At 34.1% G+C, this 23,930-nt stretch overlaps 1 protein-coding gene across 1 annotated transcript; it reads right to left on the bottom strand.

The window, feature by feature from the left end:
• Positions 1–61: 61 nt before the first annotated feature.
• LOC137920263 (organic cation transporter protein-like) lies at positions 62–21,942 on the bottom strand. Its single transcript, XM_068763546.1, has 5 exons — positions 21,878–21,942; positions 14,794–15,211; positions 4,828–5,235; positions 3,474–3,717; positions 62–1,081 (listed from the first exon to the last, which is right to left on the bottom strand). Exons 2-5 carry the CDS (start codon positions 15,189–15,191, stop codon positions 659–661), a joined length of 1,473 nt encoding a protein of 490 aa, XP_068619647.1. The 5' UTR covers positions 15,192–15,211; positions 21,878–21,942; the 3' UTR covers positions 62–658.
• Positions 21,943–23,930: the final 1,988 nt, after the last annotated feature.

Raw genomic sequence — 23,930 nt, 5'->3', positions numbered from 1 at the left:
ATCACAATTTACTTGTCGACTCGTTTTGTTTATAAAAATTTTATTGTTAAATTTTGAATATTAACTCGCCTGAAAATGACGATGTAGTCGAAGCTGAACCACACAGACTCGGAAGGTACCTATTTACTCTTACCCTGAAGAGACCCGGGTTATAATTCTCAGGCTGTGAGGGTCACAATCGTTAAATCGAAACGCTTGGTACGCTCTCAAGGAAACTACAGTGTAAAGGTGGTAGTGGACCGACCTCCTACTCATTTTATAGAGAAACGGATATTGTGGGATAAGATAGAGAACGTCCAAAGCCCAAAGATAATACTATATAAAAAGTTTCAAGGCTGAGAAGTTTCTTAACCAACTTATAAGTTGAACAGGGCTCCTTTCTAACAATCCAAGTGCTTTGTACTAAGCTCGCAGTTTGTATGATGTGTTTTAATTATATAGGATTGCCACTGCTCACAAATTAATTTCCAGAGGATAGACAGCAGCGTCCTCTGCGTATCATAACTTGCGATGGCCAAATCATCTGCCAAACGTGGCGATTATGGTAAATCCTGCAAAGATCCATTTGGGGAAGGCCTATGTCTTGCATTGGACCCCTACGGGCTGAAATAATGACGACGACGATGTCTTTAATGCTAATTCTACTCTTGAATCTTCTTCAATCATCTTCAATGCTATCAGGTAATGTAGTGCCTTTTGTCTCGGGTAATAGTAGACAAAATGCGCCGGCGCCGATAGGTGCCAATCCAAATATGACAGATGGAAACCATGACACAGTTAGAGATAAGTTGGAGACGAACGGTGCTACCATAGACCCAACCCTCATTGCCATTGAGCTTGAACCCATCGCCATGTTTCTCACAACAGTTGGGAACAGCTCGGAAGTGTAAATGTATATTGTCGCGGCGACTATAGATGCACAGCTAACACCCAGGGTTCCAAGTGTCAGCGTGATCCAGAACGTGTCGGGTACTACTCCCAGTACCACACCACAGACTCCTCCTAGAGTGAAGAACGTTGCGGTGGTGATCTTCCTACCGAATTTCTTGATCAGCCATATTGAGAGCAAATTGGAGGGAATCTGGAAAAAAATATCTTGTTAGTGCAAAAGCTGTCGTACCCAGCGGTGGACAGACACGATCATAAGTCAGAGGTACGATACTCCAGGGTACTTATTACAATCGCCAACCCGCCTGCTAACCTTGGCGATTGTGTTACATCTCCTCATAGATATCTTTGCGGATGGTCAATGCCTTGTAGTAGGCGTCTATGGGAATTTTATTTGCCGAGAACTTGTATTTATACCAAATCTTAGAACCAAGTTAACGAAACCTAAAACTTACTTTATTTATATAACCAATCACAATCCTTACTTTACGACCAATCACAGATGTGTGTGAGAGCGACGGAAGATGTGTGCGACAGAGGAAGGTATATGTAACGGTATATATTGTTTCTTTTTTATGTATTATTTTATTGCATTGTAGCTCTTTATTGTACTATTCCTTCAAGGGTATGTTTCATAATTTACTATTATAAAAAACGATAAATTATTTTCCGATTTCAAAAGTCAATAATGATCAAGACATCGAATAGATTCTTATTGTAATTTCAAGGATGCGACAATTGCTTGATGTATGCATACCAAATTGTTGAGGAAAATCTCCAGAAACATTTATCCTCGTTTTATTGAAGCGTTTTAGATTCGTAAAGCCTTCGTCTAGTACAGGTGTGTCAAGAGGAATAGCTAAACAATTCTTATCTTTAGGGGATCAGTAGAAAAATTCATACAAAAATAGATTTTTATATGTTGCTTTATACATTGTAATAAACATATATAAAGTTACTAGAAGTCTGTTCTTAGAAATTGTCTTATCTATTTTGGAAAAAAATTATTGGCCTTTCGAATTTCAATAAGAAATTTATTTCTCCATTTCAGTCAATTATATATTAATATTTTCGCGCATACAATTTAAAATGATTAATATAGTATGTTAATAAATTATAACATCATTTAATATCTTGATTTCGTTTCTTATGTGAATAATAGTATTTTTTATTTTTACTTTTTGATATATTTATTTTGCCGTAAAAATATTCCTATCGGGCCGCAAGTAAGACCGCTGTGAAGTTAAAAGAATGTTGAAGGTCTAAAATATTTAATTGCTTTTTTGTAATGCAATGATGAAGTTATAATTTATACGAATTGTGTTCCTTAACACATTATGGTCTTTGATCTTAAAATGTATCGGAGAAATAAAAATCAAAGAATCCAGGCAATGATAAGGTGGCGAAAGTTTTTTCAGTTTTATTAATTACATTCGTATTTGATATACACCATACTATAATAATACACCATAATCTCACTTTGCGTCGTGGTAACGTTCCAAAAAAAACAGGACGCAAATTGAAACGCCGCAAAGTGAATTAAGATTTTCTATAGCAAACCATGTAAATATCGAAGATATGTTCCAGGGTTACGGAAATACTACTCTTTAAAAAGAAAATTGAACAAAGTAAACATATAAAAAACAAAAATGGATTGACTCTGCCAATAAATATATTAGAATAATATTTACCTTTTTTGTAACCAGAAACAAACCCGTAAAATTTATATAAATTAAAAAAACTCAACACAACACACTACGTAATTGAAACTGAACTCTAAAATTAGCAAAACAAAGTGAATATAAAACATACTTTTAATTTTGTTCTTAAAACTAAGAAGTGAAATGTCTGACATTGGTGGAGCTTTATATATATGTACTCTAAGATTTTTTTTTGAAGACCAAATTTAGGTGTTACGAGTTTATTATATGTATATAGTATTGAAAACCTCCGTTACTTTATCTTTCCCTTAATAAAAGAATATGAAGATAGACAACATCTTAAATAAATTATTGATAAATATCATGTGGCCTGCCCACTGGCTTTTCAACTTGACAATACGTTGAGATATTTTCGTATATTTTCGTTTATCTACTGATTTTTAATTTCGGAAGTAAGAAAAGGACCAATATTTAGCCACTTCCGCACATGCAGTGGTAGACGTGCAACAAAGTGCACCGCCCGCTAGCCCGCTGACAAATGCGCATGCGGTAAACAATGCGAATTACACAACTGCCACCGTTAAATCACTCAACACGTGTTTCACCCCTCCACGGGGCATCTTCAGGAGTTATGTTACACCGATTAGTGTCAAACACAGAGCCCGCTGATAAACACACTAATCGGTGTGTTTATCAGCGGGCTGGCGAGTGGTGCACTTTGTTGCACAACTACCACTGCATGTGCGGAAGTAGCTAAATATTGGTCCTTTTCTTACTTAGGATTGTTTTCCGCAAAATAACGCCTGATTCCACTAAATACTTTAATTTCCGGTACATCGATACCAAATTGAGTGTAGAAGGTTGAAAGATATGGTTCTATATGAACAAACTGAATTTGCTAAACCATGATAATCATGTTATTACCTGAATAGCGGCTGCTGCTGCTACGCTTATGAAGGGATCTGGACTTGTCTGGCTGATGTACTGGTTGAAGCCGAAGAAGGTCAGTCCGCTGATGGTCCACATGACCCAACAGCAGAACGTCTTCAGTCGTAAGGACTTGCGGAACAGAGCTGTGTAGTTCAGCTTAGGTCCGGTGTTGCTTGATTGGATGTTTTGCGCTAACTTCGTCAAGATCTCCTCCACTTTGGACGTCGGCAGATTGTTCCTGGAAGATTTAATTAAAATTTTGATATTGAGAAAAAACTTATGTATTCCTATTTTTAATGCAGTGGGACTCTAAAATGAAATAAATACATAATGTTTATTTACCATACATAATTGAGGTCAGAAATTAGATTACCATGGTATCACCAACATTATATCTCTCCACAAACGACTTTTGTTCCCCTGATGAGTGGGGGAGAGAGGAGGGGAGGAGTTCTTCTACTACTACTGAATACTACTGATTATGCATATAAAATTTGGTAAAAATCGGTCAAGTCGTTTCGGAGGAGTACGGTAACTAACATTGTGGACATGGAAATTTTATATATTAGATAGTACATTGGTAGCGCGTTTTCTTCTGTAATTGCAATTAGAACTTTATACATTGAATTGCGTCGATAGTATTTAAACTTGTTAAACCAGAGGTAGTTTTATCATACAGATTCAAAGGCGTCTAATCCATAAAAGTTTTAACAGGTTTTAAGTTGGACTTGGAGTAGTAATAATGTCATTGCGAGAAAATGTTTCCGTTGCAAATTGAATTTTCTACGATAGTTTTAAGTTACTACTACTTAAGTTAAAAAATATTTTAAATAACCTTTAGTTATATATTATTGAACTTTTTTGTTTGACAAGCTTAGAGATCTGGTAATAGCAGGTCTGTGTCACTAATCACCCTCTAGAGTAAAGTGATATCATTATAAGGATCTGTATCCCGCCACAGCATTACGAGATGTAAATCACGACATACGTGATTGGAAATATGTGTAAAGGCTTTAATATTTTAGCTTTAAAGTTTTTTAAGAAATGTACTGAAGGATGGGAGGCGATAAGTGGAAATAATGTAAATGAATGCTGTTTGAATGATAGAAAATGAAAAGAATGAAGGAAGGAAGAAAGATGGAGATCGTTAAGAATGAGAGAGAGAGAGAGAGGGTGAAACTAGGAAAGTTTATAAAAAATCATTGTAAAATAAATCCCTGTCCCAAAAATAAGATAGAGGAAAGAGGAGAAAAAATTTCCTTTTCTGAAAAGTGAGTTATACTTTTTCCCTTTTAAAGCCTTCACATCTATAACCAATCAAACTGTACATGGATATATTAATACTTACATTTGACAAGCCCTTTTGACGATGACTGTTGCCTCTTTGACTCTGCCAGTACTAACAAGCCACCTCGGAGACTCGCTGAGCAAGAAGAAGTAGCCAAGGTAGATCAGCGGTGGAACAGCAAGCGCCAGGCTATAGCTGTCCCATCTCCTGAAGTAGAACGCGAACAGCGGAACAGTCATGTGTCCAACAATGAACGGGATTTGGAACAGGCATCCAAGAATCTCCCTGTAATTTGGACCAGCTGTTTCCATGATCAGTACGAAAGAGACAACCATAGTTCCAGATGTTGCTACTCCTAAGAAGAAACGGAGGATGGTGAAGGTGATGTAGTCAGGTGAGAAAGGGATGGCGAACCCGAAGATAATAAGAGTAGATATTGACAGAAGGAATGTGTTCTTACGCCCATATCTGAAATGAGAAAGGGATTCATTAAAAAACGAAATAAATACATTGGTAAAGGTTCATCATTTCAGATAGACGCCAACTTTAAGGCATAGATAGGCTTTCTGGAAAGATCGCCACAATGATCAGTCTTGCACTGCCCATAATTAGCAGCTATGACTATTTCACATGTCCAAATAGTGGCGGGCCTACTCATGCCACGTCTAGAGACTCTATGTCGCTATTTGAAAACCTGTGGCTCCAAACAATGCTTGTTTAGTATTTGGAGTCTCCCAATATCTTATTTAGAGGTCGAAGAGACCCCAATAGATATAACGACAGTCGTTCCGTTTCATATATGACCCTCAACCATCTAATTTTACCATTGAACCCATTTATTATCTTTAAGGTTTTTTGGACAAATTATATTTACCTATGTAATTAAAAATTGGTTCACGATAACAATGTGCGTCAAGGTAAAACGGTTCTCTTGATCTAATTACAAATAATAATTTAATTTTAATTTAAAAGTAAATAATTGTTAATCTATAAAAATAAAAAAGTGTCGCCGAATGTGTTGTTTGCGTAAAATTCGTCATATTACTCACCTAAAGAGATTCAAATTCAAATTATGAATATCTTTATTTAAGTAGGCATTTACATTCGATTTATTATTTATATATCGTTCTCAGTGAGATAGTTATAAGGTAACAATTGTAACTAATTTTATATTTCTAAGCTTCTAAGTTTGTACTTTCTTACTGCCTTTTGTTACTGTCTATCTCCAATAAAGTAAATAAATATTTTAGCATTATAAGCATTAAGCTACCACCGGTTTGAACGTTGATCTGCTAAGAGCGGGTAAAAAACTCAACAGATGCTCTTTTAAATGAAATTTAACTATGTTTGATGTTTACATTATAATATCATTTATGTAAATGTGTCAAAAAACCAAGTTCGACACATCTTGATGAACTAAAAACTCTCGAATGCTATAATAAGGTTTATTTACTAATATACTTTTAAATTTAGATTTATAATTAAGTAACAGAAGGTCTTAAATATCTTTTGGAATTTTATTATATATACGTACACTCAGAACCGTGAAGGATTTTAGGTGTTACGAGTTTATTTTTATTTATTTTATTAATCAAGTGTCTGTCACTATTTTATATGTAAGATATACCAACTGTAGCCTGATATATATGGGTGGATATATAATAATCACCTCGCTTGGCAGATTTGTTGGTACGCAGAATACGTGAGCAGTAGCAATACTATAAAATTAATTGTGAATTATATACAAGACGGTATCCCGGGAATTGAATCCGCGACCTATCTCAAGTCTCAATCTTCTACCGCTGAGCTACCACGGCTCAAGAGTAATCACAGATTTAAAAAAAAATTGGTTCCTTTATAGGTGATGCATTAGACCTCTGTCTTGCCTGATGTTCAGTGATGACGAGGTCCAAGATGCTACATGCTTGCCTAGATACCTATTAACTCTTGACTTGAATACTCCTAAGTTATAATTGTCTGGAAACAACGACGCCTGTAGGTTGTTCTATTCCTTGACTGTTCGTACTGTAAAAGTATTAGCAGATTGCTTAGTGAGGGTAGAAGGAATTTCAACCGTGTACTAATGTGAATCCGTACGTCTCATACCCTCCCTGATATCCGGAAAAGAAACCATGAAAGAATTCCTCAGTTATTGCAAAAGAATTATACAATATGCAATAGAAAAAAATAAAAGTTAGGCATCAACAAACAAAAACAAAAAAGATATGTAAAAATAAATAATATTAAACTGTGATAAAGATAAAGACAAAAATGTGATACAACAAAAATAGAAATTAAGAAAATGTAAAATGAAAAGAGGATGAAAGAATGGTAAAACAGAGCAAAAGGGAAAGAAAGCAGAATTGTGGTATAAAATAACAGAATGAAAGATTATGTGAAGAATGAAAGAGAAGAGAATGAAATAATCAAGTGAATAAATTAAATGCTAATAAAGTCCCTATCCCACCACAAAAAGGGGTACGAGAGGCCCCCAATAGCGGGGTCATAAAAAAAAAAAGAATCTGTACGTCTTGTTGTCCGATGGAAGAGAGGAGATGGGGGAATTATTTAGTATAATTCCGCCTCCACATTCTCCAAAATACAACAATTAAATGTTTTATAAACTATAGGAGAATAAATACGCTACCTGTTATATACTAAATGTAACAGGTGGCGCAAAAGTAATGTCATAATGTAAATCTGCCTTAATTTTTACAAAATGGCGTCAAATGTCACTGCGCTTTGACATGTATAATGTCATATGTAGTACAAAATTAATGTCATAATTTGAATAGATGACCGCTATATATGACATTACTTTTGCGCCACCTGATATTTTAATGTTATATGAATGACAATATTTATTGACAACATTTCGTATAATATGAGCATTTTGGTGAACCAATATCATTGTATTTTTTTTTATTTGGTCTCCGCTATTGGGGGCCTCTCGTACCCCTATCTTTGGTGGTACAGGGACTTTACGTGCAATTTATTTTTTCACATAGTTATTTATTATTTCCATTCTCTCCTTTCGTTCTTCACATATTCTTACAATCTATTCTTTCATGCCACATTTCTGCTATCTTTCCCTTTTACTCTGTGACCTTTCATTGCTCCTTCATTACATGTTACATTTTATCTTTATTTCTTTTCGTTTACATTTTTATCACAGTTTATATCACATTTTGAGTTACATTTTATCACATTTTTTCTTATTGTCTATTAATTTTTTTTTTATTTTCTTTAATTTTTATTTTTTTGTATCACTTTTTTAATTATTTCCTTGCAGTATGAAAATCATTGTACTAGTAGAATCTGTTTCATAATCATTTCTTAATTTTAAATTGGTTAACATTGATAATCAAATTTGGGTTCTAATAAATAATCTTTACGATATTTATTATCTTTTCAATTCCGATAATACAGATACATTTGTTCTGACATATCATATCTTGAATTGTTTATTTACATGTCACAAGATAGCTTTAGTAAAGTTTTTTTATCAAAGCGATGCCATCTTTGGTGTCATCACTAACATTATTTTGTTAACTACACCAACGTTGCAATCTATTACTTTTTATATTATTCTTATTGTATTATATTGACTATATTTTGAAGAGTGTGCCTCAAAGTTATATTTATCAATTCCCACATCTCCTTTCTTCCATCAGACAACAAGACATACAGATTCACGACATTAATACTATGTTTAAATTACTTCTATAGTATTGATAAATGTACCGGCATCTTTGTTTCCACCTAACTATAATTTTTCTAACGATATCCGCTATTAATGACCTCTTGTACCCCTATCTGGTTTGTGGGACTTCATCGTTATTTTGTTTAATAAATTTTTTCACATCTCTTTTTCACTTTTACGCTCTTCTGTCATTCTTCTTAACATCTAACTTTCCTCCTCTTCCTTCTACAATTTTCTATCATTGCTTTTCATACTTAGCTATCTTTATGGCTCTTTTGTATCTTTGGTAAGGACAGGGTCTTTTATTTACTTTATTGTTTTTTTTACGCTCATTTTTATTGTCATTCCCTTCTTTCATTCATTACATAATCTATCTTTCTGTTCTTTCATTCCACAATTTTGTCAATCATTCTCTTCTGTTCTATTTTCCGTACATTCATCATCAACTACTACATTCTAGGTAACTTTATTTACAATTTTAACGGTAACCTTAACTTGGGTGGTCAAGTCAAGGGTTAAAAGGTTTCTAGACAAGCATGTAGCATCGTAGACTTCACTTGAAATCAGGTGAGACAGAGGTCAAATGATTCGTTTTGATTTACTAGTGGTATTGGTTCAAGCAGCAATTGCCTTTCTGGTTGGGGTGTTGTTATTTATTTTTACAGAAACTATTTTTTTTATGGCCCCCGCTATTGGAGGCCTCTTGTACCCCTAATTAGTTGGGATCAGGGTTTTTGTTTACAAATAAGTTTTTCAGATTTTTCATCTTTATTCTTCACTCACTGTCATACTTCTCAATTTCTTTTATTCTTACCTTATTTCCATCACAATATCTTTCATTTTGTTCTTTCATTCCTTCTTGCTTATCGCCTTCCTTTCATTATCTTATTACTCTTAGGTGGCTAGGTACATTTTTTTTATTATTTACATATTCTATTTTTTTATCACAGTTTTCTTTGGGTTGTGCTTTCTTAATACATTACTACACTTTTCTTATTATATTTTTCCTATTATTAATTGACTAGTTATTTTATGTGCAGTTTATTAGGTACCTACTTATCTATACTGTTTTGTTTCTATTAACAGTGTCACTCACCACCCTACTAGCAAACGATAGGAATGATGGGCGAAGGTTGTCGTCGCCCATCATTACGTCGATGTACAGAGACTAATAAATATACATATACATACTAGCTGATCCCGCAAACGTTGTTTTGCAAAAAAAATATTTTTAATTTTCAATTTAAAAATAAGTGTTAATCGTAGAGGGGTGAAAATTTAGGGTTGTATGTATTTTTGTATGTTGTATCATAAAAAAATAAAAACAAAAAATTTCGACAAAAAAATAAAAAAAAAATTTTAAGGGTGAGCAACCGTTATCACTTAGGGGTATGAAAAATAGATAGTAGCCGATTCTCAGACCTACTAAATAAGCATACAAAATTTGGTAAAAATCGGTCAAGCCGTTTCAGAGGAGTTCAAGTTCAAACACCGTGACACGAGAATTTTATATATTAGATATAGTCTCAAAAATATTTTTTAATGGTCATTTATGGAAATTTCTTCAATTTTTTGTCAACTCATCGCAGGGGATGAAAGATCGTCTAGTGGTGATCACGAACCGGCAGATGCGGTATGAGTAGCCCCCCCCCCCCTCCACTATGACGACATAGTCAAGGAGTCGCTGGATGCAGGAAGCGCAGGTTCGGTCATAGTGGCGATCTTTGGAGGAGGGCAATGGATGTCGATCAGCTGAAAAGAAGAATGAGGTCATTATGACCTTAAAACATGTATGTCATTGAGGCATTATGTAAAGTTATATAAGTGATTTGTTGTATGCGAGTCATTTGTTGATGATGTAAGATTCGTTATATATAACTTGTTTTTTATAACCGTTCCATAAAAATAATAATTCCTTTGCAGGCAACTGTATGCTCCTTTATAATAAAACCACCAGCTAATGCTACAGAATTATCATGCAGTAAATTAATAAAGTTTGCAAACAAAGAAAGCGTAAAGAAATTTAAAATGATAACACAGTTGCGATTTTTGCTGTAAGGCAATAAAGAGATTTGTGTAATGATAGAAAAATAATACAACCAACGCTTGTTATGGAATGTTATCACAGATCAGTACACGTGGAAATCCTATTAATTTTAATTAAAGTTGAAGTATTGATCATTTAATGACAGAAGGTGAGGTTTTTTTTTATTATGGCCCCCGCTATTGGGAGCCTCTCGTACCCCCTATTTCGTTTGGGACAGGGACTTTTTTTACAAATAATTTTTTCAGGATTTTATCTTTATTCTACACTCACTTTCATTCTTCTCAATTTCTTTTATTCTTTCCTTTTATCCTTTAAAATATCTTGCAATTTTTTTTCTTTCTTTCCTTCTTGCTTTAGAAGGTTAGGTTAGGTTAGGTTAGGCTTAATTTGAAGAGCGGCGCACAAGCTGGCGCAATGCCATGCTTGGCAGTCCGGTGGATCCTGGAAGAGATGGGATAGGACCTTTTCTTGCCAGCCGTCGTATCTTTTGTGAGACCGTCATGGTTTAGAAAAAGGCAGCCAAGGCCGACAGGGGAGGGATGCGCTTAGTGACTGCAGTCTGGAGAATGGTGTTGCTCTACTAGAAAAAGGATTTTGGAGTCGCGGATGTTTAGGGTGAAGGCCCTTACCTCCCACTAGTTTCAACAACTCTGAAGCGGATGATAGAATGATGTAGTCTCAGTAACATGATAGGTCCATGAAGGTTTCGGGGATAGCCCGGGCTATCTAAAGTAGCAAAGCACGTAAGAAGATCGCAGAGGGTTTACAACGGAGTAGGGGGGGGGGGGGGGTATCAGTGGGTAGGAATTCCACATAACCCTGTCCATCCCTCAGAAGCAGGGTGTCTTGAACATCCGGAAGATTTCCCATTCGAAACCAAAATAAATAAGAAAAAATTGTTAGTTTAATCCAATATCCTGGTTTCACTAAAGGGCTAAGGTATTCCATGCCTTATAAAAGGCGCTTATAAGAGGCGTCTCAAAGGTTTTGCGGTCGTTAAGAGTTGAGAAGAGCAGCAATGCAAACTGATATCGTTGCTATAGCTAGGATGCCGGAGGAGGCACAGCTTCCTTTCAGGATGTGGTTTGGCATAGTACTTGGGAAGCTGCGAGCTCCGTAGGAGATCTGACAGCACTTCCAAAGTTACCGAAGAGGACCACCGATGGGATTTTAGTGGCTAAGAATCCCACATAGCCCTGTCCTTCCCCAAGAGAGCAAGGTGCAGCAATGAATCTCGTGGAAATATCACGTAACTGAAATCAGGGAGGAGACAATACCCTCCCTGATAGGCGGAAAAGAAACCATGAAAGAATTCCTCAGTTATTGCAAAAAAATTATACAATATGCAATAGAAAAAGATAAAAGTTAGGCACAAACAAAAACAAAAACAAAAAAGATATGTATAAATAAATAATATTAAACTGTGATAAAGATAAAGATAAAAATGTGATACAACATAACTAGAAATTAAGAAAATGTAAAATGAAAAGAGGATGAAAGAATGGTAAAACAGAGCAAAAGGGAAGGAAAGCAGAATTGTGGTATAAAAGAACAGAATGAAAGATTATGTGAAGAATGAAAGAGAAGAGAATGAAAATAAAATAATTAAGTGAATAAATTAAATGCTAATAAAGTCCCTATCCCACCATAAATAGGGGTACGGGAGGCCCCCAATAGCGGGGGTCATTAACAAAAAAAAATCACGTATCGTATAAATGGTCTTAAATGGGGAATTTATTAAATCAAGAATTTCTCCTTTGACTGACGATGTAGTCAAGGTCGCGTGATCTATGGGGGGTGCCTATGACTTTCAGTGGGACATATAAAATATATAAGTTATATATAAGTTATGTATAAGTTATGTATAAGTTATATATAAGTATAAACGAATAAGCAGCGGATGATGTGTTCTTAATTTTTAATCATACGATCTCTTATAAAAACTAACCTACAAAAAGCAGTTGTTAACAAAAACAAAATTCTGTTTTGATGATATAAATATATAATTAATTTTTATATTTCAACCTATCAAAGACGTCTAATTGTAACTGGTCTAACTGGTTATTCAATTAAGAGCAGTTGTGTTATGATCGGCATAATTTGAATAGAGTAGTAGGTCGAATAATTTTTTAGATACTGTTTCTTTAAAAAAAAAAAAACAAATGTGCATTTGAATATTGGCTATATCATATTTTTTTAAGGTTTTCAATTTTTTATTTTAACTGAATAGGTACTTGCATCATCTTTCAAATTAACGAGATATTACATCATAATTATCATGGACACAGGCTGCTTCTATATATACCAGTATCACCGGTGGGATATGCATTCACTGCATTCAACGTCTACCAGCAACCTCAAGAAGGACATCTGTTGACTTTATAGATGAACGTTTAACACTGCGTTTACTTTGCTTTCTTGTAAAACCTATGAGTAATAAGAGTCGTATTTAATACAAGGTAAATACTGAGTTCCCACGATTATTTTTATCATAATTTTACTTTCACTAACTTCTGCAGCAAAAGAAAAACTAAATGTATCATTTTATATCTCTCCACAACTGTACCTAGTTGAATAAATCAATATAATCGACTATTCAATGCAATTAACGTTTATCAGTGCAACGATAAGCGAAGTACAGTCGTGCTGTAAGAGTCCGTTGTGACGATATGATATTGCTGTCGCAAAGCATTTATTTTATTGAGTGTACATATGGACGAGTAATTTTATCTCAAAGAATACTTTGTTTATAGTTGAAATTGTAATCAGACGTTCGTAAAATAATGTTTCAAGGACACGACAGTTTTCATGCGATGTTTTCCTTAAAAGTAAGCATTGGCAATGTTATTTATTTATTTATATATTTATCAGCGGTAAACGTAAACTAAAATTACATTTTAAATTACCGAATAAACAAGGGTACTGATATTTATTACTTTATAGGTAACATAACATTAAAAAATACTTTGTTTTATTTTATTTAATATCCTTTATTGTACACGCTAGGAGACATTTAAATAGTTTCATAATAATAAACAAAAGAGTACAATGGGCAGTAATATCACATGAGGCAGTCTACACATATATAAGTCGATTAAAAAAAGATTGAAGAAGTTATCGCACGTAAGACGAAACATCGGTTTTAGACACCCAAAGAGCCTTGATTTTAAAAATAAATAAGTCCGGCTAAAAATATTCAAATCAAATTGAAACACTGCTATGAACACAGTTAAATAACTAAGATTGTATCTAAAATTTCTATAAGAGACGTGAAAGACATCGATGGTAGGCAATTGTTCAAATATTTTAAAAAACCTGAACATAGTACACCAATACCTCGCTTTGCGTCGTTTCGTTTTACGTTTTTTTCAAAGTTGCGTCGCTGTTTAATTAGTACTAATTTTCACTGTGCGTCGTTAGATTTTCGAGGTTGCGTTGTTTTGGGTTCGAGTCTTTAATTTTTTTGTTTGAAATTTTCTTTTTTTCTAAAAGATTGCAACACTTTTGTTTCTAATTGCGCCATGGCATCAAAACTCGGGGATTCCCTTTCTGACTAAAAATCAAGGCAATTTTAATACAGTTTAATTTCACTTTGTTTTGCTAATTTTGGAGTTCAGTTTCAATTACGTAGTGTGTTGTTATGTAGTGGGTTGTGCTTTTTTTAAAAGAGATTAATAAATTTATATAAATTATTATGTTTTGTTTTTGGTTACAAAAAAGGTATACATATTTCCAATTTATTCATTGGCAGAGTGATATTATGTTTGTTTTTTAAATGTTTACTTTGTTCAATTTTCTTTTTAAAAAGTTGTATTTTCGTAACCCTGGAAGCTATCTTCGATCTTTACATGGCCTGCTATAGAAAACCTTAATTCACTTAGCGGCGTTTCAATTTGCGTCGTGTTTTTTTGGAACGTAACCACGACGCAAAGTGAGGTATTGGTGTATTCGAAAAACTAATTTAGGATTTGATTCTCGAATCTCTACCAGACAACTATTGGATGGAGATGATAGAAATAAGTTTGTAACACATCAAAGAAGCCATCACAATGATTGGTTCTGCGATTTCCCACGATCTTAACTATGTCGCCCAACTAGTGGGATTCATATTCAGCTCGTGATCGTAACTCGAAGCTTCAGAACCCAAAGGCCGTCCGTTGCACGAGCTATATGGCCACCTACCTCCAGACGAGCAATTCTTCAAGCTACATCAGTTACCTTTATATATTTTTTTATAAATGAAAGCCTTAAATTACGGTAGTTATGTACAACTCACCTGTCTGAGAGGAATCCGAAGACAATGCTGCCAATTAGAACTCCGAACTGCAAAACCGTTTGTGTGAAACTTGCAAGCCATGCTCTACTGCAGATCAGGTTCCACTCGGACACTATGGTGTTTTCAAATGGACTTGGATCGTATTCGTACTTCAAGCAGTCATCATAACAGGTGGAGTTGTCACCGAATCGTGAAGAATTTGAGAATTCGACGCACCAGAAGTTCAGCTTTGGAGTTAAGAACAGGATTGCCATCTGAACCCATCCAGAGGAGAGCTTCACCAGAGACACGGTAGCGCAAACTAAGATCTGCCATCTTCCAATATGGCCGAGGATGCTCGCGAAACCGTCTTCTTTCTGGACCACGCGAGTGATTTGCGATGCAGTCTGTATGACCATTTTCAACTGTTCGATGTTATCTGGAAAAAAATAATTTCTTCAATAAATTTTCTTATCAAATTGAAATAAACAACTTACTTCCATAAGAATATATAAGTAAGATAGATGAAACAATCTAAGAGCAGGAATAAGAGGAAAAAGATCTGCATTGCATATATGAAACATTCATGTAATATACTAGACCCTCACCTCTCTTACGTGAAAAGAAGAGGAGAATTTTTTAGTGAACAGAATAGTGAATAGAAGAAGAGAAATTTCATATAATTCGTTCTTAGCTGATCTTTCCTTAGAAAAAGAAACATTTTTTGTAAATTTTCAAGTCTTTAATCTATATAGTTATAGAGATATCGTGATGAGTCATATCATTGGTGAGTCTCTTTTTATATGTAAAGATATGTTCCACTGTGATCAAAAAGTATGGCGAATTTGTTTATAAATTGTTTATTTATTTATCCGCATCAATTTCATCTCCTTCAAAGTAATCCCCGTCTGATAAAACAATTATCAACGCTTTTTCCAGTCCTCTAAATGATTGAAATAGTCTTTTTTCCGGTGTAGCCTTCAAGACATTCGATACGAGCGTCCCTGCATTGACCTTTGGAGTTTGCTGAATAGCCAGAGATCACGAGTCAAATTAGGTTTCCATCAAAGATCGCCACGATGACCGAATAAAACATATTATTATACGAGTTACATCGATGGTTTTGGTTCGTCTGCGGGGCTCAATTCTGATTTGATCACGTAATGAAGCTCGTTCTATTACTCTATGGGTGACCCTGGGTCTTCTTATAAGGTCTATCACAAACCATAAGCTATCACTGACTACACCCATTAGCTCAGTGTTCCCCAGCGTGAAACCCACGCCCCACTGGGTGGCAATTTGATTGATAAGGAGGCAATTCGAAATTGGAATCGACAAGTGTGTCTTTCGCTTTAATATAAAAATTATATATGTTACATGAAGAGGGAGAGAAAGAATTTTATAAAGACTGTAGGGAATAGATATTACAATAGTCAAATACCTTCGTCTTCAGATATTGGATGAAAAGATTTGTTGAAGATTCACGAACCATACTCGTCCGAATTGTATTCAGCTTAAATAAATGTATACGACAACACAGAACAAAGAAGAGAGAGAGAGAGAGAAAGAAATAAAAATAGAATGAAAAGGAGAAATTTTCTTTTTATTCGATATTAAATAATGAACGAAGTAGCAACATTTAGTTAGCATACGTTTAATGTAACCGTGTGAAAGGTCATGCGGGCGGTCACGTTGAGTTTAAACTAATGTAAAAAATACATCAAAAACAGGTTGATATTCTATTTTAATCAGATGTAAATTCTCGATTTGATGATTTGATGCATAAAATCACTTGAAGGTTAAACAGTGTGTTTATAACTAAAAATCGAATTTAAATAATTTTATAAAGAAAACAATGATTAAGAGAATAACAAAAAATTTGAGAAAATCAAGTTGAAAATAGAAAAGAAAAAACGTCTTGTCTAATTTCCGCTTGGCAGTAGGGTTGTTTTATATTAGACAACTTCTACCATTCGCACAAAAGAAGCAAAATTCTTTTATTTGCAACGAAATACAGAAAACATTGAGTGCTTCTTTGAATTGAAAAATAATAATAAAATATCATCATCGTCACTATTTCAACCGTGGAACCTCATCCAAGAAGGTGGTGCACTCTCTGAGTAAGAAAAAGATCAATGTTTAGCCACTTCCGCACATGCAGTGGTAGTCGTGCAACAAAATGCACAGCCCGCCAGCCCGCCGACAAATGCGTATGCGGCAAACAACGCGAACTACACAACCACCACCATTAAATCACTCAACACGTGTATTCACCCCTCCACGGGGCTTCTTTAGGAGTTATGTTACACCGATTAGTGCCAAACACAGAGTGTTGGCTCCTAAAGATGCACGGTGCACTTTAGTGCACAACTACCACTGCATGTGCGAAAGTGGCTAAATATTGGTCCTTTTCTTACTTACGATGGACTTCCGCAAGATAACGCCTTAATCCATTAAACACTCTCCGAGTAGGCATCCTTACACTTGGGAAAATTTTCCAAAATAAAGAAACACCCTGTAGCTTGATCACGATCAAGTCTATAAACAAGTTCTTGTTAGACAAGGGAGGAGGAGGAAGAGGAGAAGAGGAGGCGGTCATTATTGTCTATTATCAAAAGCTTTTACACGTATAACCAATGAACATGTAGAAAACTAGTAATAGTAGTATCGAACCCGCGACCTAATATCGCAAGTATCCGTCCCCCACCATTAGTCTATAACTGCTCAATTTATTCAATCTCATGTCAATTAATATACTCAAAATAAATAGCTGGTGGCTTGAAGTATATCTTGGTGAATTACTTACAACATTAAAATAAGTTATACAACATAATTACACTCTGACATCGGTTATTGTAAGGCTTATGTGGGTCGAGCGGCTGTTGAAACAGACGCAGTGATATAATCGAAAATATTTTACGAACTACATTTAAAAATAAGGTATTTGTTAGGTTTAAAAGAACATAATTCACCAGTGACTGCGTGTAGCCAAATTAAACTATATTGTCATATCCTCTCCTCTGTTTTTTTATTCTTTCTGACGTAAGTGCGATTCAAATCTGTGTGATGTATTTATTTACTAAACGGATTTATTTAATTCGACCCGTACGGAATTTGTTTATTTGGGTCAAAATGAGAAATTAAAATTAAAGCACCTTCCCGTTGTCAGATTGATCTGAAATTTGGTACACACATTTAATTTAGATGACAATACAATATAATGAAATCAATAATATTATAAATCTAAGATGGCCGCCGATACAAAATGGCGGATTAAATATTTTTTCTTAACCCCCTCAATATGGGTATCAAATGAAAGGGCTACACTAGTAAAACACGATGATTATGTCAAAATTTAAAATTCAAGATGGACGCCGTTCCAATATGGCGGACTAGGTACATATTTTTTCACAACCACCACAATATGGGTATTATAATAAATATATATGCATATTTATGTATGTCTATGTATGGTTGTTTGTAAATATGTATGTTTTGCACACGTCAACTACCCGATATTACTTTTTCATATTAAAGTTGTCTGTAAGAGATTGCCTCTTGTGATAAGACCGCTCTTTGTGCTTCTTTGTATCTCATTGTGAAACTATTTAAATGTATCCTAAAGTGTACAGTAAAAAATACCAAATAAAAAGGACGTAGTGTTTAGAAGCTAAATTGGTTTGGAATATGTCCTGATTTACGAAGCAGCAGTCATTCTGAGTATTGAGTCGTGTTTCCCAACGTGGGGCCCACGCTAGGGCGTTTTGCCATTCGATCCCACTGCTTTGTTTGCGGCAGGGACAGCAGGGGTTAATTTGTTCAGTATTAATATTTTTATTTTTCTTTCTCTTTACATTCTTCACAATCTCTTTCATTCATCACTTTTTGATCATCTTTCACATATCACCTATATTCATTGTTAAATTTGCTGATTTAAGTCCTTACTTTTGTGTCCACCGATAGTTGCATTTTCCCCATGAGGGAGACGACACTTTTCTATGTTCCTACCTATTTCCTTACTTCAAGATCATGATGTACTCCAAATACAGAACAGGCTATTTGATTGTTAAGAGAGGCAATTTGATTTGGACTCGACAGGAGTTTAACCTTTTAATATAAAAATTATATATGTTACACAGGGGTAAGAAGTTTAGGAAGGCTATGATAGAGCATGGCATAAAAAAGTATGGGAAACATTCGTATAGAGTTATAAATAGCTGAACAGCCAACACATTAAACGCCATGTGAAAAATCTAGTACATAAATATAAAACAGGCGGTGAAATTCACGGTTCTGTTCCGTAAACTCAATTTCTAAGAAGCCGTAAAAACATTCCGGACTTACAAAGAAACATAACATCAGAAACAATAGTACATATGTAAATGTCATAAACAATAAGCCAATTTATCCGTACTTCGCTGAATATATAGTAACTAGTGTTTTGGACAGTCTAGTGTACGCATATGCATCAATTAATATTGTTATAGATTTAGAAACATTTACAATATTCGCCAGTGTATATATGTGAGGTAAAGAAACTAAGAAATTCAGCTTACCATGTATCATAAAACTGAATGCTGCATTGGTCTGTAAAGCACTATGATCCGAGAAGGTTTCGCTATAAACTCAGATAGGCTTTTTGTTATCCCTTCGATAGTAAAAGCAATAAATTCTCATGCTTTATTATCAATTGAATTGCATTAGATTTTAATATGATATTTTTACGAGTTTTGGATAAATAAACTTTTTGTTACAAGAAAGTGTATTGTAAAACCGCACAACCTAACAACTGTGCTCATAAGTGTTACTTATTTAAAAAGTTTAAAGTACAATAAGCATGTCTTTATTTCTATTGCAAGTTTTATGTATAATATACATATCTTCTTCGCACTAAATTTCCATTAATTTCAAATATTCATGGACTACTATTATATATAAAACACATATTAAAAGTTAATTTATGTAAAAGGCTTATCATTCAATAAACGAATATTTAAATGACAGAAATACTCGGTAGCGATATCGCCTGAGTATTATGAAGTATAAATCTGTATTATTAATTTGATGTATTGTTGTGGAGTTTCTTCCCGATTCTTCTCTACAATTGTAACACCTTGCGAAATAGAGTAGAGTCAAAAATAAAATAGATTTAAAAATGATGATCAATAAGAATTCTGTCAAAAGAGTTTCCAATGTTGAATAAATGAATTTTAAATTATCTTTAATATGAATGATTAGTAGCAAGAGGTCTTCTGGCGGCCTTTTCAAGGTCGTGTACCCACGTATGGATGGAGGCTTTATACTGCGTTTTACAGGCTGTGATCACCACTATAGAACCTGATGTCCTAAGTGATAATCCGTTCAAGGACGATCTATAGGGTCGAACTTCTACTTGTTCGGTTGGTTTTGAATAATGACGTCTTTCGCTTTATAAATCGTTAGCGCTTAAAAAAGTAGAGTAAACTAAAGGAAAGATTCTAACTGAAATTGAACAAACTATGATCTAGGGAACAAAAGATGATGCGCAGGAGTGAAGAAAGATAGAGATTGTGAAGGACTGAAGTAAATTGTAATAATTCTTACATTACAATTTTTTTCTGTCTCTTATAGCACGCAGGTTCTAAACAAAGACTATATATCGTCAATCACTTTATGGGACCTCCACCAAGAAGATTCCCGCTTGAATAAAATTTAAAAAACTCACAGATAATAAAAACCTTATAAAGGTTATCTGAAAGGTTCACTGCAGGCCGTTCCCAATTGGTCGTGTTACGAAAGATGAGGGAAGGAAGACGACCGGAGAGGATTTGAGTGAGAAGAAAGATAAAGATTGTGAAAGGATGAACGGTGAGAGTGATATAAAACAATAAATTTAAAATTTAACTGAGTTTAATGGAATCAGGCGTTACCTTGCGGAAGTCCATCCTAAGTAAGAAAAGGACCAATATTTAGCCACTTCCGCACATGCAGCGGTAGTCGTGCAACAAAGTGCACCGCCCGCCAGCCCGCTGATAAATGCGTATGCGGCAAACGATGCGAATTACCCAACTGCTACCGTCAAATCATTCAACACGTGTTTCACCCCTCCACGGGGCATCTTCAGGAGCTATGTTACACCGATTAGTGAGACTCTGTGTTTGGCATTTCTTATTTAACTGAGTTGTTACGTCGTAACAAGGCATGAAGGAACAAGAGGCGCACAAAAGAAGGATGCTAAAAGATACTATTGGGGAAAACCTGTTTGGTACATGACGGTATTTATAGCCAGTTCACAATCGTCCTTGATGACAACGTGGTTTGTCTAACTGTGATTTGTGATGTTTTGTTTTGGTCTGCCATTGCGACACGAGAATGTATCTCAATCTCATAATGTCGTTTGAATGTCACAGATGGAATTGTTTAACATGTGACATATATTTAAATTCAAAATATATAATGAGCAATTATACGAACTTCAAAATCATAAATTAATTTTAAAATTACATTTGAAGGTTAATATAGTCAGACCGTGAGTAACTTCTAGCAATACTGATGAGAAAAACCGGCCAAAAATTCAACAGTTGCTTTCTTAATATATTTTATAACAATGTTTAACGCATATATTATGATAACTCCACGAATGATTTAACTATGCTAATACTAAAATATGTATATATTTATATATATGTATTTAAATATATGTATATATATGTGTGTGTATATATATATATATATCCTACAGATAATTTTTAATAATTTTTTTTCACTTATTTATTAAAAAAAAACCTTATGTCACACATATACAACACTATGCATTAACTTTTAAGTGTAGGAATAATATTACGTATAAGTGGTATGTCGCAGTTTTTTAACCACTATGCATTTAAGTGTTAATAAATTAAGTTCAGATTTCGAACTTCAGAAACTCTTGAATTATATAAGATTTATTAACCAATACATTTTTAATTTTAGATTTAAAACTAAAAAAGGTGGATCATATATCTAGTGGAACTTATATATTTGCACATTTAGACACATCAGCTGTGCATCTTAGAGGATTTAGATATGTGAAGGCAGTGTCAATGTATTGCCTAGATGTAAAAAGATAAAAACAAAAATGCATTACCTGAAAACTATTTTAAAATCTTCACAATAATATCACTTGAAATATTTTAACATAATTTATATTTATTTAACGTTAACTGTATATAAATAAACATTGAATTAAATTTTATTACGCGCACTATTTTTATTATTTTATTTATATTATTTTATTCACGAGATTCCCGAAGTGACGGAAACGCAGCCGCCCGACGCAGCGCTGCGTGCAGACTGAGGCGGCCTCTTAATATATGAACCTCTCACGATCTTTCAAGTCACGACTCGCTTATAAATATATATATATATATATATATATATATATATATATATATATATATATATATATATATATATATATATATATCTAATATATAAAATTCTCGTGTCACGGTGTTCGAACTTGAACTCCTCCGAAACGGCTTGACCGATTTTTACCAAATTTTACATGCGTATTCAGTATGTCTGAGAATCGGCTACTATCTATTTTCCATACCCCTAAGTGATAAGGGTGGTCCACGCCTAAATTTTATTTTTAATTTTTTAAACAATTTTCTTGGTTTTTATTTTATTATGATACAGCATACAAAAATACATACAAGTCTAAATTTTCACCCCTCTATGATCAACCCTTATCTTACATTTGTTAATTAAAAACTTTTTTTTTTGCAAAACAACGTTTGCGGGATCAGCTAGTATATATATATATATATATATATATATATATATATATGTTTACAAATAAGATTTAAATTATAGTACTTCTATATATACCTTATAGACACTGCAATGCACATACCTTCCTCAAAAGGATATCTATACAAAGATATACCATAATCGCTTCGCAGGCGAGTTTGCGACAACAATATGGTATAGGGTGGCCCAAAAATTTTTGCAAATAGCAACACTTGATTTCTCCAAAACCGTGAGAGTAAGGGGCCAACGGCGAGACGGAGCACATCTCGACGATGTAATATTTAAAAAATAAATTTTAATAAATGATAATTACGGTAAATAAATCATAAACAAAATAGCATTTGTACTTTTATTTCTACACATGTTTCAAAAGTGCAAAAATTTATGGCCCACCCTATATTATCCGCTAAGGATACTGCCGCCTATCCCTTGGAAGCCTGTTTATGACAGAAACCTATAATATATATATATATATATATATATATATATATATATATATATATATATATATATATATATATATATATATATATATATATATAAATGAATGTATATGATAATCACGCTTATGCTATTACGTTATATTTTCTATATTAATAAATATAGAGAAATAGCTATGTATGTATATAAGGTTAACACTAAATGTAAAGATCAGTTGGTTCTAAATTTCTCTCTTCATAAAACTAGTAAATAATTTGTTGGCAACTAATTACATTACGTTCCTGTAAAGTGTCTCTAAATTATTTGGTGGTAAGTAAAAAAAATCTTTCAATAAATTGAAAAAAAAAAAATTAAAGTGATTATTATTCTTTTTAGTCGATTGACGCCAATTTCAAGGGATAATCTTTCCCCGAAGATCGACACGATGATCGATCTTACACTGTCTGCATCCAAAGACTTTCCTGCGACGTGGACTATGTCGTGGGTCCATCTATGGGCAACCTACCTCCGCAGCTTCTACCGGTTCGTATTTGCGACTCTAGAACCTTCGTCCCCAACCGCTATTGGTTGCACTAGCGATGTGCCGCTCCTACTGCCACTTTAGACAACTTATTCTTCGAGCTATGTCGGTGATCTTGGTTCTTCTGCTTTTCTACTCTGTGTCTTATCTCCATTGCTCTCTGGTTGATCTTGAGCCTTCCAATACGGCCAGTTGGAAGAGACCACGTCTGGGATCCGTATATCATCACCGGCAGTAAACATTGGAGAAAGACCTTCGTCTTTAACACTAAACATACCATATCGGGTCAAATGACCCATTTTTAACTCAGCATCAAGAATTATTATTTCTTTGCGTTTGTAACAGAAATTGTCAATATACTATTCTGTTTAACTATAACACATTTTATTTTCCTGTCGTTCCTAATAACTATATTTCATACATT

This window comes from Battus philenor, unplaced genomic scaffold (assembly GCF_028537555.1).
Source record: "Battus philenor isolate CCGP_79_NKW_IND1 unplaced genomic scaffold, ilBatPhil1.0.hap1 SCAF_18, whole genome shotgun sequence".
Classification (NCBI taxonomy): domain Eukaryota; kingdom Metazoa; phylum Arthropoda; class Insecta; order Lepidoptera; family Papilionidae; genus Battus; species Battus philenor.
The sequence above is the reverse complement of the archived record's forward strand: the minus strand, read 5'-3'. Positions and strand labels throughout refer to the sequence as shown.